This window comes from Microtus pennsylvanicus, chromosome 15 (genome assembly GCF_037038515.1).
Source record: "Microtus pennsylvanicus isolate mMicPen1 chromosome 15, mMicPen1.hap1, whole genome shotgun sequence".
NCBI lineage: Eukaryota > Metazoa > Chordata > Mammalia > Rodentia > Cricetidae > Microtus > Microtus pennsylvanicus.
Window position 1 is genome coordinate 13877417 of NC_134593.1, and position 20108 is coordinate 13897524.

The 20108-nt window shown below is 46.9% G+C and overlaps 1 protein-coding gene across 1 annotated transcript; it reads right to left on the reverse strand.

Annotated features, from left to right (window-relative positions):
- Positions 1–174: 174 nt before the first annotated feature.
- Homez (homeobox and leucine zipper encoding) lies at positions 175–9094 on the reverse strand. The gene is made up of 2 exons (XM_075949865.1): positions 8967–9094; positions 175–2931 (listed from the first exon to the last, which is right to left on the reverse strand). Exon 2 carries the CDS (start codon positions 2897–2899, stop codon positions 1328–1330), a length of 1572 nt encoding a protein of 523 aa, XP_075805980.1. The 5' UTR covers positions 2900–2931; positions 8967–9094; the 3' UTR covers positions 175–1327.
- Positions 9095–20108: the final 11014 nt, after the last annotated feature.

The window sequence follows — 20108 nt, forward strand, 5'->3', positions numbered from 1 at the left end:
GAGGCAGGCGAATCTGAGGTCAAAACCAGCCTGGTCTGCAGAGTTGAATTCCCAAACAGCCAAAGATACACAGAGGAAATCTGTCTCGAAAAACCAGAAACACACACACACACACACATGATACATGTGTGTATATATACATAGAGATCTTTAAACCATAGGAGCAGCAAAGTAGAGAAGAGAAAAAAATTTTATTTTTGGCCTTTTCTTATTTTAGCAATTTGGGGCTTTCACTCTATTTTCAGGTGACTAACCCACTGTTACCAGTGATCCCTAGTGTTGACATTTATTCTAGAACATCATTGAGTTAGAAGACCATGGTCCTTCTGTCCCCAAGACAGATCCTATAAAGAGGGAAACATTTCTTGTTAGATACAGATTGAACCAGTAGCAAAAAAAGAAAAAACAAAAAAACCAACAATCTCTATCAATCTGGACAGAAAGTGATGTCGTTTGTAAATCCAAACTGTAACATCCCTACCATCCTTCTCTGTCACACAGTGACATTGTTTCAAGACAGGCTCTTACATAGGCCAGGCTGGCCTTGAACTCCTTGATCTTCCTGCCTCCACCTGCCAAGTGTTGTAACCACAGGAACCATGCCTGGCTCATCATACTTTAAAGGTCAAATCCCCTAATTCCCACCTCCAATAAATATATAGACTAATATTCACAATCTGATTCTTAAAATTTTTCAGATTTACCCTGAGACAATAATGAGCAAGAGGGGATTTCATAGAAATAAATGGTAGAAGGCAGATTGGTTCCAGTATTAGAAGGAAGAAGTATCTGCTTCTGTGTAAGTGACAAGATGAGTAAAAACATCAAACTGGTATGAGGAAATATCTATAACAAAACGGACATTGCAAATCCTAGCTGCAATATGCATGGGTATATGCTCAGAAAGACAGGAACGGGCACAAAGCAGCCTGTATTTTCTGACAGATGGTGGGATTTGGGGTGTGCTGGGATCCTAAGTACTTCATTCCATACTAAGTCCCATGTAGATGTGTGGGGTTGAGACATGAAGAGCATACTAAAGAAAAAGAACAAGAGGAGAGCAAGAGCCTTTTCCAGCCATTGTTTACCCAGATCCCTGGTCCTCCACACTGAGGCTAGAGAACTGGGTTTATATTAATCCAATACCTTAGTTTGTATCCTGGTCACCTCCCCAGTCTACTGTCAAACTACTATCCTGCCTTGCCCACTCTGAAGAACACAGAGCTTTTAGTTCTTTGTGACAGAGTATTTAAAAAGGGTTTAAATGGTCAATAAGGTGGTTCATCTTTCAGTAACAGACCCTTTTCTTCCTCAACCTCCTGCAGTCCTATATGGCATCATCATCGTCATCTTCCTCCTCCTCTTCCTCACCATCTTCTGGCAGTTCTTCATCCTCTTCCTCCTCCTCTTCATCTAGACAAACTACCACCTCCGCTGGCTCAGACGATCGAGAGCCAAACCAATCCAGCACTTGCTGAGTGCTAAGTCTTGATACCTGACTTAGTTTAAGGATATCAGCTTCCTGCAGCTGCTGGTGGGCTACCCAGTACCTCTCTAAAGGTCGTATGTCTGGTGGGGGTGGTGGGGCTGGCAGAGGTGGTGTTAAAGGTTGTATGTCTGGTAGGGGCGGTGGGGCTGGCAGAGGTGGTGTCTTGGCCCATTCTTTCAGGGAATGAGTTGATGGTGTGGGAATGGCTGGATCTTGAAAAGTAGAGGTACCAAGTACTGCATTGTCCCGAAACCATTTCAGTTGTCCATGCTTCAAGGCATATCGGGTGTCTCCAAACCATTGAATGATCTCAGGGCGAGGTAAACCAGTGATCTGTTCTAGTTTATGGTAATCTTCTCGTCGTGCCCATTGGCACTGTAGAAAAAAGGATTTGAGGATGGCCAGCTGTTCTTTGGTTTTACGCTTAGTCTTTCGCTGGTGTTGCATATCTGGCGAAAGGTATTCTGTGGGGCCAACCCTACTTGCTACTGAGTTATTTCGTAGCCTTTGGGGCCAGGGTGGTTCTACTTGTGGAGATGGTGCCTGTTCACTAGGCGGGAATGACTGTGGGATATAGCCCAAAGGCTGGAGGGGTTTAGGAGTGGCAGTAGTTCCATTAGCCAATACTTGGAAAGAGGGAGATGGAGATGTCCCATTAGGTGCGGACTCTTCCTTACAACTACTGACAAGTAATGAGACTGACGGGGGTTTATCCCCAGCACATGGCTGATGGACAGCGGTGGAATGATTCCAGGAAGCAGTCCCTCCACCACACGACTGATCGGAACCCATTTCTGCATGCTCCTCAGAGAGTCCACTGATCTGAAGATCCTGACAAAAACCTGACTGGCCGGGGAATGCTCTGCTGCCTGTCACCAGAGGTTCCTTCACTTTCTGGTGACTCTGTGGCAGCTGTGGTACCTGAGAGGGTTCCTCAGGCTCAACCTTCAATCCTTTCATCTGGGTGGGCTCACTACGAGCCAAAGGACAGAGTCCAAGAGCAGCCTGCTCTGGGGAGGGCACTGGAGGCGTCTCCTGTGGGGGCTGCACTGCATGATGCGTGAAAGCGAGAAGAGATTTGAAATGGAGCTGATCTCTGTGGTACACCACTCGGGCGCGAGTCTCTTCTATCTCTTCAGATGACCAGCTGATGCCACAGCGGAGGCGTTGGGCCATGAACCAGGTCTTTACCTTCTCCATCTGCAGCCCGTATCGCAGGCAGAGGAGAGCAATATCTGCCAGGCTTGGATAGGGAAAGTAGCTGAAGGTTTGTAGCAGGTGTTCATTTCCATCCAGCTCACTGGTTTGCGCTGCTTGAGTCCACACAAGCTGCAGCTCCTCAGAGATTGGAGGGAGGCAGATGAGCCCTGCTGCCGAGCTGTTAAGACTGCTGGTATCTTTGTTAGGCATGGCGTGCTCTGACTTGTGCTCTTCAGAGACAGCTGTAAGAAGAAGAAAAACAGCTCCATCACTGAGGCGCTTCTGGCCCATCTTTTAATTTTTACCAAACTGCTAGACACCAAACAATTTTTTAAAGATTTATTTATTATGTATACAGTGTTCTGCTTGTGTGCATGCCTGAAGGCCAGAAGAGGGCACCAGATCTCTTTACAGATCTCATTACAGGTGGCTGTGAGCCACCATGTGGTTGCTGGGAATTGAACTCAAACTTTTGGAAGAGCAGGCTGAGCCATCTCTCCAGCCTCCAACCAACCAATTTTCTGTCTGAATCATGTTGTATTGCTCCTAAAATGCTTCAATCATTTCGCAATTTTCACAATCTTGTCAAGTCATCAGAACCTGCCATAATTCACAGGAGTTTTGGTTTTTTTTTCTTTCCCCTGAGAATTCATAGTTCTTTATATGAAACACAAAGTCCACAGAAGTTGGGATAGCTGGGCGGTGGTGGCGCATGCCTTTAATCCCAGCACTCAGGAGGCAAAGGCAGGCGAATCCCTGTGAGTTCGAGGTCAGCCTGGTCTACAAGAGCTAGTTCCAGGACAGCTAGGACTGTTACACAGGGAAACCCTGTCTTGAAAAACAAAAACAAAAAAAGGTGTGATAAAAACAACCCCAAGTCATATGACAAAATTCTGTCTTTAGAGACTAAGGAAAAAGGTTATCCTCCCAAAGCCTTTGCCTTTCCAATTTCAATTTGCTTCTGAAAGCTATCAGACAACTCTCCTCTTGAAGTTCATGAAATGGAACAGTACTCACAGACTGAATATTAAACCACAAAAACAGACATCATGCAGTAGTCTCAGAATGATTACTCTTTAGTGCTAACAATCTTGAATTGCTCCCAGAACATGGAGACAGGAAAACAGGCTATCAAGTCGGCATGGGCGTGTATACCTACATACAACCTGGTACTTGGTGATTAGGCAGGCATGGGAATGTATACTTACAACCCAGCACTTGAAGGTTAGTCAGTGGCACTAGGAATCCAAGAGTTCAAGGACAGTCTAAACTAAACCCTGCCTCAAACCACACAAAAAGCCAACAAGGAAACAGAATGGGGATACCGTCCGTCCCCCACTCGGGTAGGAAGATTTTGAAGCCAAGATCTTGAAATAAAGCTTATTCCCCTTGGGTTGGATCTTGGGGAGAGAGAAATTTTCTCCCTCAAGTCAGCTTACCAGAGGTTATCACTTCTCCAACTCTCCTCTTACAGCTCAGCCTCTCTAGGGAGCCCAGAGATGAACCCCCACTAACAGCCCACTCCAAATGGGCAAAAGGGCTCTCATCTCTGGTCCAGCTTGCTCCTCAAACCCAGGTGGACAGGCTCATTAAACTGAGGCTAGCTCCTGCAAGCCCCCCAGCAGCAGCAGCACTGCTTCCAGGGTTATAGGCAAAGGGACCTACTCATTCTTCAATGCCTGTGAAGCAAGCTCCCAGAATATTCTATAGAAATTTTCATTCAGCTCCCTTCTTTGGCATTAGAGAGATTTTAGCACATCATGGTTTATTCCTGGAGGAATCCCATTGATGTTTGTATTACTTCTGGCCTGTTCAGAATGGGAAAGGAGTCCATGTGAATGCTACTACTGATTGAGACAACAAATTTCAAGTCCACGAAGGGCAGTGTATAAGGAGCTCCTGTTTTCACTTCTTTGGAGACCTCCAGGCTAGGCAAGTGCTGTAACACCAAGAGGTGTTAAACCCTTAGGGGCTTTATTTACTTTAATCTCTAAAAACTTTTTATATTTTATTTTATGAATGTTTTATCTGTATGTATGTATATGACACGTGTGTCCTTGGTGCCCTCAAAGGTCAGAAGAGGGTACCAGTTCCCCTGGAACTGGAGTTACAGTTGGATGTGAACTGCCATGTGGGTACTGGGAATGAAATCCAGGTCCTCTGCAAGAGCAACAAGTGCTCTTAACTGCTGAGCCATCCCCACTAGAGGATTACAAAACTTCACAGTCATTTTAGTGTTTGCTTGCCATAGCTTTTAACAGCTAAGTCTAATAGACCAGAGTCCATGGAGATCCTAAAGCAGTACACTTGAAGGCTTCTTTACAGGAGATGAGACAGTCTATGTGGAAGCAGCTTATGAATTCTTGGCTCCTGCTACTTTGCAGTTAGCTCGGAGAAGTTAGTTAAGTCACTGAAACCCTAATGACCCTCCACTTCCCTCCTATGTAAAGAATTCTTCATGCATAGAAAGGTTACATATTGTCACCAGCATCTACTGTATGTCGTGCAGTATCGTCAGAAACAGCAGCTTTTAGAGAGGGGAGGGGTGGGGTATGGCAGACTTGAGATTTCCTGCGATGTCCTGCTTCCTAGGATGCTGTTTGTCTGCCAGGCAATAGTGGTGTACACCTTTAATCCCAGCACTTGGGAGGCAGAGGCAGGCGGATCTCTGTGAGTTCAAGGCCAGCCTGGTCTATAAGAGCTAGTTCCAGGACAGGCTCAAAAGCTACAGAGAAACCCTGTCTCAGGAGAAAAAAAAAAACAAAAAACAAACAAACAAAAAAAACAACAACAACAAAAAAACCGCTGTTGGTCCTTAGCCAAACAATTTCACCCAAGGCTTAGTTTCTTCCTCTCAGAAAATAGAGGTGCCCACCCAGGAAGTCTACATTGGGGTAGAAGCCAGGGTCATCTGGTAGGCAAGCACTTCACCACTGAGCTACACAGCTCCAGCTCTCGTGATTTTATATTCTATAGTTTAGGGTTTGGATACAATTTCAGAATGGATTTTGCTGCTTTGAGAAAAAAAAGGGAGGGGTCTAGAGAGAAGACTCAGTGCTTAAGAGCACCTGGCCACTCTTCCAGAGGGCCCAGGCTCAGTTCCAGCAGTTCCAGAGGATCCAGTGCCCTCTTCTGGCCGCTGTGGGCATTGCATGGATGTGGTGCACAGACAATAGAAAATAGGGCCATAGGTTAAGTCTCAGGGATAAGCACACTTTCAGCAAAGCCTACAATTTGATTCCTAGAACACATGGTGAAAAGAGAACCAGCTCCCACAAGTTGTAGCCAAGAAATAGTCTAGTCAGTGTGAAAAGGAGAGCTGACGTAAGAGACTATGAGGTATTGCAGTTCCAGGTCTCAAGCAGCATCTTATTCGTGGGGTCTGCTGTCCTTCATCTTCTCATAGCATAAGCAGTACAATGTACACTATTACAACATCTTAGTGTACAGTCTATATTTTATTCTCACAATCCAACATTGCAGCATATGATCTATATCTGGCTCTCATAATGTACAGAAGTTGGAGCAGAATTCCTGAGATAGAATGTTGGCTTTTAATATTATTATTTATTTTGAGACAGGGTTTCTCTATGTAGCTGTGGTCGTCCTGGTACTCCTTCTGTAGACCAAGCTGGCCTCTGCCTCCTGATTGCTTGGATTAAAGGTGTATACCACTATGACTGGCTAGAATGTTATTTTATTTTTTTTAGAATGTTATTTTAAGTCAGGACATAGCTGTATAGCTGGTAATCTTCTGGAAGAATCTTTTTTAATTAGGGGCATAGTGCAACCAGGATGGCTTATAAGATGGCAAGTAGAGGGCCAGGCATGGTGGTGCACACCTTCAGTCTCAGCATTTGGAAGGCAGAGGCAGGTGGATCTCTGAATCTGAACCCAGCCTGGTCTACAGAGTGAGTTCCGGACAGCCAGAGCTACGTAAAGAGAAAGAAACAGATGACATGTAGGATAGACTCTACAACTACACTGTCACTTTCTTGGGCCTCCATTTTAGACTGGGGCAGAGATGGTGGTGATGTATCTATTATGAATATAATCATACCTGCACCCTTGTTGCACATGTCAAATACAGTATTCTGCTTAATTGTTAATGTAAATCAGCACATCTCCCCGCCTTCTGCGGCCCAGGCGGAAGGAAAGGACGGGTGCCTGAACTGGCAGCTTAGGCGTCCATTCGCTGGGAGGGGAAACAGGACTGGGGTGTTCTGGGTAAACGTAGGCGTGTACTGAAGTAGAAGATAACGTGGAAAACTAGGTCTGATCCTGCTCAAGTCCCTAAGTCTTTATTCACAGAAGAAACACTGCCTAAGGTGTGTCTGCGTGACGCAGTGGTCAGGGCTGTAAGGACTTTGTAATGTTTCACTATGTGCTTCAGTTGAACTTTTTAGATTATGAACTTTCTCTGGGAATCATATAAAAATGTACAGAGCCCTGGGCTGGAGATGCGCCTCAGCACAGGTTCAGTTCCTGGCACCCGCATTTAATGACTCATAATCACCTGTACGTCCAGTTTCAGGGGATCCACGGCCCTTCTAGCTACCATGGGCTCCTGATCATACAAACTCACACAGGCACACACACATACACGTAAATCAATCTTCTGTTAAAAGTGGCAGACCTTCTGAAAATTATGACTTAAAAAACAAAAGTATGTCAGATAACACTGCCAAGAAGCCGGCTTCAGAATCTGCCCTACAGCGCTCCTAATTTAATGAAGGCAGTGTGGTATCTTACTTAAAAGTGAACAATCAGTTTAAACAGTAAATCAGAAAAAAAATGGAAAGAGAAGGAGTCAAGAATGAAGACTGTCTAGAAGGAGCATCTGTGGCAGCAGCTGGGGCAGGGAAGGTGCTAAGTGGTTCAGAAGCCTGGCTGAAGCGACCCACAAGATTACATGAGTAGCACCCGCAGTGTCCTGGCTCCTCAAGGCTCGCTATTCTCCAGTGCAACAATACTGCCTCTATTCAGGTGTCTGTGTGCCTGCAACAGTGTGCTTCTACAACTGCGTATGCCCTGCGTAGCGCCCATCTCTGGTTATTTGTAGAATGTCATGAAGCATCATGAAAACCTATTAAAATATGAAAACAAAGTCAACTCAGAAGGCCAAGCCAACTCAGGAGGACCACAAATTTCAGACCAGCATGAGCTAGGGTAAAACTAGATTTTTAAAAAAAAAATGCTTTGGAGAGACTAATTCAAGTGTATGCATTAAAACCCTGCCCAGTTAGGAGTGGGCAAGGCAACTTTAGAAGGCTGAATTGGGTATGCTCCATTCAGGTGGCTTCCACGTGTCCAATCTTGATTCACTTTGAAGAAAGCCAAACTGGAAATAACACATGATCAAAGTGAGTTGCTCTCATGTAGAGTGGCAGAATAAAATTACCTGGGAAACTTAAAAGGCTACCCTCCTCCCCATTCCCAGCTGGTTAGTGGACTGGGACACAGGCATTCAGCTTTTTAAAAAGTTCTCAGGGTGCAGTTAATACTAGAAAAGACGAGTTAAACCACACCCAAGATTGGTGAAATCTACTTCCAATTGTAAAGTTTAGGGTATGTATGTATTTTAGTTTTTAGATTTCTGGCTTTTGCAATTACTGTCTCCCTATCCTAATACTGTAGCTATAAATGGACTTCAAACACATGACGAAAAGGCTCATAAGAAAAAACATCGATCTAGGCCATTACTGACTTTCAAGCAAGTCTCAGGCTTGAGTTTTCTTCCAGTTTACAAGTCTCAGATAGGGGCGCAAAACCGGGAACCTGTGAGGACTTTTCGTTTCCTGGTTGGTTGTCTCAGTATGGCGGGGCACAAGAGTCAGGGGACAGTTTCTTTTAAACCTTTCATTCCCAAGTGGCACTGCTCCCCAGAAGGACGGTCCAGTTGTATAATTAGCATGTTGAGGTCGCCAGGAGGTAGTCATGGACATGGGGAAGGCCTGGGAGGCAGTCTAAGGGGCCCCCGAAGTGGGTCGGAGAACAAAAAGTTACGACACTTGGAGCGGCGAGCCCCAGGAGGCAGGCAAACCTGCATCCTCGCAGAGGGCGTCCCAACCCAGCCTTCCCTAACCCCTACAGACACTCCTTGGCCTCCGCGGGTTACAACACGGATTCGAAAGTCCAGAGGAGGGAGGGGAGAGGGGACAGAACCCTACGACTTGCAACGGAGGATTCTCCTCCTCCCACAGAATGGGGCTCTGAGGGTTGAGGTTTCGCACTGGCCGGGAGGCAGGCCCAGGGGCTGGGGGGGTCGGTCACTCACCGCGGCGCGGCCCGGGCGGCGGCTCCCAGCCTCGCACCGTGGGCCGGGGCGGGAAAGGGAAAGAGGACAGGGGATCCAAGAGGGAGAGGGGCTGCAGCACGACCTGCTCCCGGCACGCCAGCCGCGGGAAGCCCAGCACCACCGCCGCCGCCGCCGCCCCCGCCCCCGCCCCTGCGCGCCCCGCTCCGAGGCGGAGGAGGGGCCGAGGTCGGGATTGGTGGGCGGGCACCGGCACAACGCTCTGGACCGGCCATTCATTGGCTGCGCCGGTCTCGGCCGAAGTCCGCGATTGGCTGCGCGGGCCTAAGCGGGTCTCCGTGGGCGCGAAGGGCAGGGAAGATGTCTTCCAGTGACGGGCGGGTTCGGTGTGTCTTCGCACCGTGTGCTCCCTGCTAAGTTCTTTACTGAACTGCCTGGTCCCCACCCGAGGAAGCCCTTTTAAAATATCCTCTCCCGGTCTTGAACTAGAGCCCAAACGCCGCCAGTAGCGGCAGCCGTAACGAAAGGCTTAAACCCGCCGAGAACGCGCTCAACGTGGATCAGATTTTGGTCCCCAGAAAGACTGTGATCTTAAGAACCCGGAGACTTAGGTCATTTCTGAGGTTAACGTGGCAACAGAGAGGTGTTTCCAGTGATGAAACACTCTGGTTTTCGCTGTTAGGGTGTGATAAGATGTGCTGTTCACTAAACCATTTTCCCATATGGTACGAAGTTCCCGACCAATTTGGGAATATTTAGGATTTCCCATCTTACTTGGGAACCACACTTCTAAAGTGACTTCTGTGGTGGACACTTGAAAAGGCCCAATCTTAACTATTTAGATTACTTAAAAGGCACTATCAGCCAGGCAGTGGTGGCGCACGCCTTTAATCCTAGCAGAGGCAGGCAGATCTCTGTGAGTTCGAGGCCAGCCTGGCCTACAAGAGCTAATTCCAGGATAGGGACAGGGCTGTTACACAGAGAAACCCCGTCTCGAAAAACCAAAAAAAAAAAAAGGAAAGAAAGAAAGAAAGAAAAGGAGGAGGAGGAGGAGGAGGAAGACGAACAAGAAGAACAAGAAGAAGAGGCAATATCAATCTGTGCTTGTATTCTCAGACCTCACTATTTACTCTCCTTACCTCCTGCCACATGAATTTTCTCTTGAACAAATGGGGGCTGAAAAAAATGACTCAGGCTAAGAGTACATGGTGGTCTTGCCCAGGACATGAGTTAGGTTACCGGCACCTACATCAAAACCACCTGTAACTTCAGCTCTGAGGGATCTGAAGCCCTCTTCTGGACCTTGTGAGCATCCGCATTGACTTGCACATGTTCCCAGGTTGTCGCACATCCACACACCCCCCGTTTTAAAAAATAAATCTTAATAAATGGATATTCACCTCAAATAGGGAACCAGAGACAGACTAAAGAGATGATTCCACCCAAGGATAGCTTGGTGAACTGGACTTTAATTGGGGTTACTTACAGAAGCATGATCGAATTATCAGTGGCTGTGCCCTTCTCCCCAATAAAGTGTCTCCTTCATCCCAACAACTGTTAACAGTTTATATATCCCCAGGGAATGGAGGGAACCTGAGAACTCCTCCCCAGGCAGCCTGGCGTTTCTGTAGGGTGGGTGTGAGACCTCATGAGCATCCTCCATGACGTGTTAATGGGCTCAATATTGTGTGGATACCAGGCAGGTAACCACAGACTACTAAATTCAGGAAGGGGACAGTTTTACCACTACATATTCCACATGTCCTTTCTAAGAAACCAGGCACTGGCAGAAGAGGAAGGGAAAACTGTGGTAGGTATGTAAATTAATGAAAAAAAATTGAATAGAAGTATGAAAGAAGCCAGGCACAAAACTCCTTTCATTCTTCAGGGCTCCATTCCAGGCAGGATCTGCTTTGATGCTGAGCTATACTGTCTGTGGCTAGTCCATTATCTGCCTCCAATCCCCCTTCACTTAGTAACTCAGTCTCAATGATAAAAGTCATCTTTGTCTGCAAGCACTTAGTAAACACATTGTGGGGGCAAACAAGGAAAACAGGTTCCTTAAAGTTAGACACCTTTGATGTGCCAGACTGTGAGCCAGAGCTGTTGATGTTTACAAGACATTCTTTCTCCCTGCATCAAACATCCCCTTCTGTGAGTTAGCAATGGATGCCACAGACAATTTGAGATTGTCTGAGCTGGGGATACACCTAATTTGGGCTTAGTAGGGAATTTGTGTGGTTTACATAAAGTTATGTCTACCAATAAATTATTATCCCATTGCAGGCATCACTTCTGGACTGAACTGTCCTCCTATTCATGTTAAAGCAGTGAAGTAGTGTTGGGCAAGTGGTGGCACAACCCTTTAATCCCAGCACTGGGGAGGCAGAGGCAGGTGGACCTCTGTGAGTTCGAGGCCAGCCTGGTCTACAGAGCTAGTTCCAGGACAGGTTCCAAAGCTACAGAGAAACCCTGTCTCAATAACCAAATCAAACAAAAGCAGTGAAACACAATAGTAACTCCCATTTGTATGTTTGTTTGGTTTGTTGTTGTTGTTTGTTCCCCCGAGACAGGGTTTCTCTGGCTGTCTGGAATTCTCTCTGTAGACCAGGCGGCTTTTCCAAATTTGGCAAAAATATTGGTTTTTGAGACAGGTTCTTGACACTAGCCAAGGCTCACGTGCCAGGTTAGCAGTGAACTCCTGGCAGTCCTTCTCCCTCGGCCTCCTAAAGTGTTGGAATTACAGGCGTGAGCCACTATGCTTGTTCTAAAATTTCCTTATAGCACAATCAAAGGTGTAAAGATAATTTTTGTAATTAGCATAACCTAAAAGTTAACATTATGTTAGAAAAACTGAAATCCCTTTGTTTGTTTTGGAGTGTTTTTTGTTTTGTTTTTGTTTAAGACAGGGTTTCTCTGTGTATCCCTGGCTGTCCTGGAACTCCCTTTGTAGACCAGGCTGGCCTCGAACTCACAGAGATCCACCTGCCTCTGCTGTCTAAGTACTGGGATTAAAGTTGAGCACCACCACTGCCCATCCTCTTTCTTATTCTTTATAGTAAATATTCTTTACTCGTGATATGAAAAGGCTATCAGAGCAGCAGGATTGGTAACAGGCAGCTGCTGCCAAACCTAATCACCTAGGTTTGATCCCATGGAAACCATATGGCGGAAGGGGAGAGTCACTCCTGGAAGGCTGGTTGTCCTCTGCTTCTTTATGTGGGTCTTAAACACACACAAATAAGCCAGGTGTAGTGGTATGGATTTTTGGTTTGTTTTGTTTTTTCGAGACAAGGTTTCTCTGTAGCTTTGGAGCCTGTCCTGGAACTAGCTCTTGTAGACCAGGCTGGCCTCGAACTCTCAAAGATCCACCTGCCTCTGCCTGGGATTACAGACGGGCGCCACCACCACAGGACAATGGTGCATATCTTTAATCCTATTGCTCACGGGGAGAAGTAGGTGGATCTCTGTAAATTTGAGGCCAGCCTGTTGTACATGGCGACGTCAAGGACAGCCAAAGCTACTTGTGTCAAACAAACAACAACTTGAAAAGTTCTCAAAGATCATGTAACCAAACACATCACAGAAAAACAAATTGCCAGATAGGTCATTCTCATCAGCTTTTTAAAAACTGTAACTTATTTCCATCTTTTCCCCATTCTATAAACGCCCACTTTGTGCCAATTTTGTATTTTTCTTCTTAAAAGTTGTATACTTCAGGGACACAGAAATCTGACTCTGCCCTGTGACCAAATGACTACGCTCAATTTCTTTCCTGCTTTTTTGCATCTCCTAAGAAATGCCAGCGTGGGAGGGAGCTGGAAGGCCGAGCAGTCAGAGCTGCAAGTGTTGGGAATTTGGGGTGGATCTGAAATAGTGAAAGCTATGAAAGAAAGAGTTCAGATAAACCCACCACCAAATACGGAAAGGGGCCAGGACCACAGAGCCCCTGCGCAGCCTCCACCTACCTCTCCCTGGAGGCCTGGCCCTCATGTTGACTCTTTATATCTGGCCTCACTTTCAATACAGAGCAAGAGTGGGTGCTCTGCGATGACATCACAACTTGACTATTATGATGTCATGAGGAGGCACACTCCAATGAGGGCTTCCCTAGTAGGTCTGTTGCCTCAGTGTACTGTGGCTAACTCCATGATACCAGTCAGATGTGCGGGAACAATGTTTGTTAAAACCTGGCCCTTTTCAGAGACTTCTTCCCTTTCTAGCTGAGTTCTGTCCAGCCATTCTGGATTAGAAGTCCTTGCTGGTCATCATTGTACCGTCCTTCCTTCGCTTCAGGGTTGCCTTGACAAGCACTGTCCCCCTGCCTGAGGGTTAGAACATAACTTAGGGAGCCCACGAATGAAGAATCCTCACCTAAGAGGAAATAGCTTTTCCCAAGCTGTTCCTTGAACCAGCAGCTAGTGCTGGATGCCAGGGTTTAGTGCTCCAAACTTTCCCATCATCCCATCCTGATTTCCTTCAGTGATAGACAGTGATGTGGAAGTGTAAGCCAAATAAACCCGTTCCTCCCCAGCTTGATTTTTGGTCACAGAGTTTCATTGCAGCAATAGAAACCCTAACTAAGACAGGCACTTATGGCAAAACCTAAAGATCTGAGTTCTATCCCTGGCACCCACACAGTGAAAGGGGAAAAAAAAAACTGATTCCAAAATTATCCTCTGACCTCCACGAGTGCCCTCCCAATAAATAAATAGATAAACAAATAAATAAATATTAAATAATAGCTAGACATGGTGGCTCAAACCTGTCATCCCAGATGAGGTGGGGATTCAGTGTCAGCCTGGCCAGCCAGAGCTACATAACAACACTCTCTCGGAAAACGAAAGGAAAACAAGAAATGAAGTGGGAAGGGGGTCTCACTCTCAGTCCTCGCCACCATTCACCCAAAGAATACTTCTAAAGAACTTTCTCCCTCGCATATCTATTTCAAATATGGTCTTCCACCAGAAGAGAGGGCAGCTGCATGAAGAAGCTCAAGTGAGGCTTCCAGCTGGCACAGTGCACAGGGCTGCACCCCGGGGCCGAGGGAACTGTCTGAGGTGCACAGGGCTGCACCCCAGGGCCGAGGGAACTGTCTGAGGTGCACAGGGCTGCACCCCAGGGCCTAGGGAACTAGTGGAGGTGCATGGAGCAAACTCATTTTCTCTTCACATTCGCTACCCAGCGCTGTAATGCCCAGGCTGTATGTTTACAAAGGTCAGTGTTCTTAACATCATCACCCAAAGAAGCTCAAGGCTGACAATAGACACCTACCACTTGAAGAAGGAAGGGGACTAGTGGGAATGGGGAGTGGTAGAAGAAGTAATCTCTTGTTTTTGAGATAGAGTCTCTCTGTGTATCCCTGGCTGTCCCGAAACTATGCAGATAAGGCTGGTCTCAAAACTCAAGAAAGATCCACCAGCTTCTACCTTCCTAATACTGGGATCAAAAGCATGTGACACCACCACCTAGCTTTTTTTTCTCTCAAGATGGGGTTCCTCTGTGTAACCCTGGCTCTGTAGACCAGGCTGGCCTGGAACTCACAGAGAACAGCCTATTTGAATGTTGGGATTAAAGGCATGTGCCACCAAGCCCAGCTAAGGAATCTTTTATATTAATTTTACCCTTGCCATAACAATTATGGTGGGTACTGATATATGGTAGTCAGGAGGCCCAGATGTTAAGTACCATCTTTGAAGCACACTGACAGATTAGGACAGCTGCTGGCCACTTCTGTGTTCTCTGAGAAGGAACCTAGACCCAAGGATCTCTAGAGACAAGCCTTTCACATTTCTAATGGTGTGTGACTGGCAAGCATCCAGAGGAGTTCCCAACAAATACAAGTTAGAAACAAAGACGTAGGAGTTAAGTTGGAGGTGGAAAAGTCAGGGCTTATTGTGAAAGAAATGGGAAACTGTGTTAAAAAGAAGCTTGGCACGGTAGCACAGCAATCCTAGCCCTCAGGATAAGCAGGAGCATTCCACATTTGAGACCAGGCTAGGCTAAGCAGCAGGACCGTGTTTCAAGTGGAAATATCAGAAAGAGGGAGGCAGTGAAACAAGGACCAGGAGGAGGAGCCAAGAGCTGTTGACTGCAAAGGGCTGTGGGGTAGATAGCAGGGACAGTTAGAGTTCAGCAGGCCGGCCCACCAGATGAGGGACTCCCCAAGGGCAGTGGGGTATACAGCAGGGACAGTTAGAGTTCAGCAGACCAGCCCACCAGATGAGGGACTCCCCGACGGCAGTGGGGTATACAGTAGGGACAGTTAGAGTTCAGCAGACCAGCCCACCAGATGAGGGGCCATGGGGTATACAGCAGGGACAGTTAGAGTTCAGCAGGCCGGCCCACCAGATGAGGGGCCATGGGGTAGACAGCAGGGAGTTAGAGTTCAGCAGGCCGGCCCACCAGATGAGGGGCCATGGGGTAGACAGCAGGGACAGTTAGAGTTCAGCAGGCCGGCCCACCAGATGAGGGACTCCCCAAGGGCAGTGGGGTATACAGCAGGGACAGTTAGAGTTCAGCAGACCAGCCCACCAGATGAGGGACTCCCCGACGGCAGTGGGGTATACAGTAGGGACAGTTAGAGTTCAGCAGGCCGGCCCACCAGATGAGGGACTCCCTGAGGGCAGTGGGGTATACAGCAGGGACAGTTAAGAGTTCAGCAGGCCGGCCCACCAGATGAGGGGGCAGTGGGGTATACAGCAGGGACAGTTAGAGTTCAGCAGGCCGGCCCACCAGATGAGGGACTCCCTGAGGGCAGTGGGGTATACAGCAGGGACAGTTAAGAGTTCAGCAGGCCGGCCCACCAGATGAGGGGGCAGTGGGGTATACAGCAGGGACAGTTAGAGTTCAGCAGGCTGGCCCACCAGATGAGGGGCCATGGGGTATACAGCAGGTGACAGGTAGTGACTCCCTGATGATAAAGGGTCACTGGCTGTAGATAACGGTCGTCTCTGTATTTTTTCTCATGAGCCACATTCTTTCTTCCTAAGAACTGTTGCAGTGTTTCCCCACTGCTTGCGTGTTTATCGCACGTATATAGTTCATCTACTGGACACACATATAGCTGTGGATGGCCGGGAAGATGATTTCTGCTTAACGGCATAATTTTGAATAATAGAAATAATACTAGGATATTTTACTCAGACTGACATAGGATTCTCAGTCATGAAGACAGCCTTTTACACAGACAGCTAATTTTAGACTCCACAAATTCAAAGTAAGCTGGTTGCTCCTGGAGATGAATATCTGGTTGCCCCTAGAGACAAATACAAGGTCATTTTTCCAGGTGTTTTGCTGATTCAGAGTCAGAGCTTGAAGCAACGTTGGTAGATACACAGACTCTCTGCATGCACTCCCCACCACTCCGGCGCCAGCAAATGGCTATTGTTAAGTCTTGAATTCCAGTGTCATTTTCTGTCTGGGAAAGAGCTAAGTGCATGACCAAGGTTTACTCACTGGCAGCCAATGTGACCTCTCTAGCCTGAGAGAAACTGTATGACTTATCTTGTGTTATGAAAATGGGTCAGACCCTGAACATGTAACATATAACTACCCAGAGTTTGGCTGTGGGAGAGAGAGCAGAGGAAGGGTATAGACAGACAGACAGAGAGAGAGAGAGAGAGAGAGAGAGAGAGAGAGAGAGAGAGAGAGAGAGAGAGGGATAGAGAGCTAACTAGAAAGCTGTGAGACAGAGTTTTCGGAGAGAATTTTTCAAGATGAAGTATAGAGAAACTTACCATCAGAAAGCACCTGTGTTTTCTTATTTTTCCCCTAACTCTCAAATAGATTAAGAATTTTTTCCTGCTGGGCAGTGGCAGCACACACCTTTAATCCCAGCACTTGGGAGGCAGAGGCAGGTGGATCTCTGTGAGTTCGAGGCCAGCCCGGTCCCTGGAGCAGAACTGAGAGCTGGCCTTTCAGTGTGAGGTAGGAAGAAGAGCTAGCAGAGAGGTAGGTGTAGGATGCTTTCTGAAGTCTGGAGGAAGGGAAAGGGGGTTTCTGCTGGGATTCATCAAGGACAGTAGTGTTTTCTCGTGGCACTTTCCAGTGCATGGGGACCACAGAGGAAGTCTCCACCATGGTGCAGGACTCCTAAAATTAACCTGAGCAAGCAAACGGTGAGAGTCGATGGCTGTGGCTCTCCCTGGGCATACTCTTCTTTGCTTACTGGCACTGCAAGAAGTATAGGTGAATCATGGAATGAACAGTGTGAGGAAAAAAAGGAATCCCCCCCCCTTTTTTTGTAGGTGGTAGGATTTTTGTTATTGTTGTTTGTTTTTTTAAGACAGGGTTTCTCTGTAGCTTGAAGCCTGGAACTAGCTCTTGTAGACCAGGCTGGCCTCGAACTCACTGGGATTCACCTGCCTCTGCCTCCCGAGTGCTGGGATTAAAGGCATGAGCCAATGGTAGGATTTATGATTCTGCGACACCAGCCCAATACAAGGTAAGGAAAGGCCAGAGATAGGGAGAATCTTGAACTCACATACCAGGAAACTGACATCTGGACAGGAAATGTCTTTTGGGACTTTCAAAAGGACTAGGCACACAAGTAACACTTGAAACAGTACATAGCAGCTCCCCTTCCCCATTTCACAAGGTTTGTGGTGTACTGATAGCTTGGTCCAAGGTTCTAGGAATGAGGCACCTATTACTTGTGTGCACAAGGAGTTGCTCAGTCCAGTCCAACCGAGCGGAAGAGAGAAAAGTATCTGCTTACTCTCAAGTGCTGCAGCGGCTCAGTAAAGAACCAGAAGATGCCAGATGGTGGTGGCAGCGCACGCCAGGGAGGCAGAGGCAGGTGGATCCTTGTGAATTTGAGGCCAGCCTGGTCTACAGAGTCAGTTTCAGGACAGGCTCCAAAGCTACACAGAAAAACCCTGCTTCACAAAACAAAACAAAACAAACCGAAAAACTGGTTACTTAGAAGTCTTCTGTTCTTCCATGTAGCTAAGAACAGACGCATAACAGAGCCGGCACCTCTTACAAAGAAAGCTCAGGAGACCGGGGGCCTCTCCCAAACTCAAGTTTACCTGGTCATCCGGGGGGGAAAAAGGCAGTGCTGGGGTACACTTTTAATCTCAGCACTCAGGAGGCAGATGCAGGTGAGTCTCTGTGAGTTTGAGGCCAGCCAGACCTACAGAGTAAGTTCCAGGACAAGGTCCAAAGCTACACAGAGAAACCTTGTCTCAAAACAACAACAACAACGACAAAACAAAACAAACAAAAAAACAAAACAAAAAAAAAAGAATTTACTTGGTCAAGGATAATGGAGGGGTAAGGAGGAAAAGTGGTGGCTACCATTCCAGATGGTATGGAGGGTTGGCCAGAGCCAGGAAGGAACCCCAGTGTATGGAAAGCAGGCAGACGGACCCTGCAGACCCAGAAGGCTGGCACAGGAAGCAGCGGGCTAAAAGTCTGGGGCCCTGGGAGCACAGGAGGGCCCAGCATAATGAAGAGCGATGGCCATTCCCTAAGACAGATGATATATAGCAAAGTTTTAATTTTGTTTTTAGAGAAATAAAAAGACATACCACACAGACTGTGGGAACTTCCTGGGTTCACAATCCTGCACTCTTCAACAAATAACTGAGCCTAGACTTGTTTCTAAAACAAGGATAATAAGTTCAAGTCACAGTCATATTTTAAACATGCATATAAAACACATTTAGCACACGAAAGTTAAACGGGAGCTGTTACTATTGTTAATATGACATAATAGTAACACACACATAACACATTAGGAATGATGTCGTAACAACTGACCCTCAACCCAGTCTCCTGGGTTCCTCGTTGAAGACTAGCGAGTGCACTGTTTGCTGGTTCCCAGTACAGCGCCTCCCTTGACTTAGCTGACCCTGAAGGTGATGCGTGGGATGCAGCCGACTGTTTTTTGTACAAGGTAATACAGCGCTTAAATGTGCGTTTGTTAGAGAAATGACCGGAGGGCAAAGGAACAAGCCCCAAACTGAATTCTGAATGTATGTGTGTGTACCTGACAGGGGAAAGGTAGAGTGAGAAGCCAGTTACCTGGGAGGTCCTTGTTCAGCTGTAACACTGGGAACATTCTTTCCTCTTTAAAGAGCTGTCAAGGAGACATCTGAGGAACGTAGCTCAATTATGGCCTTGGAGAAAAGGAGTTACAATACCCATCCCTTCTCAAGGGAAAGGGGATGTCCCGTAGGGGCCAACAAGTGAGAAGGGAGGAAAGAATGGCAAAAATGTCCTACATGTTCAAAGAAACAAGCGAAGGGGCTGGAGAGATGGCTCAGAGGTTAAGATCATTGGCTGCTCTTCCAAAGGAACAGCGTTCAATTCCCAGCAACCACATGGTGGCTCACAACCATCTATAATGCAGGCATACATGCAGACAGGACACTGCATACAAAATAAATAAATAAATAAATAAATAAATAAATAAATAAATAGAAAAAAGAAACAAGTGAGGGAAGGGAGAAAGACAAGGAAAGGAAAACCAGCAACACCCGACTCTCACCTAGAGCCTCCCTAGGAAGGGCATGAGGTGCGAAGGTGGGTGAGTATTACATTAGACTCCAGGTTTTCCATGTCATTGGCTCAGAATATGGATCCAACTGTCACCTTCTGGTGCCATTTACTTCTCAAACTGCTCTCATTTTTGTTTTCTATTTCTTATACCCACAATCTCCAGAGTTCCAACGTTGTTTCATTCTGGGGCTCCCATGCATCACTCTCCCTAACAGCAATGCTCTGCTCCATTTTCTCAGGGGACCCAGGCTAGAACTACAAGTCTGTGGGGTTTAAGTGCAAAAACCAAATGGCATAGGGTGAACTATGGCTTGGCTGCTACAGAAGGCTCTGAGGCTATGGGCTGGTTATGCTTCCTGTGTCCTGGATCATCCATGCCCCTACACACAAGAAGGAAGGAAGGAAGGAAGGAAGGAAGGAAGGAAGGAAGGAAGGAAGGAAAGAAGGAAGGAAGAAACTATCCTCATCTTATATCCAAACACTGGCTCACTGTGCTAGATAAGCCTTGTTTCTTCTTTTAATTTTCCGAAACAGTCTCATGTAGTCCAGACTGCCATCATATTACCTGGTTGGCCTCAAACTCAACACTCCCTGTGTGTGCCACGTTACCTGGCTTGCTGTGGGGGCTTTAACTGTAGCACTGTATTCTCCAATACA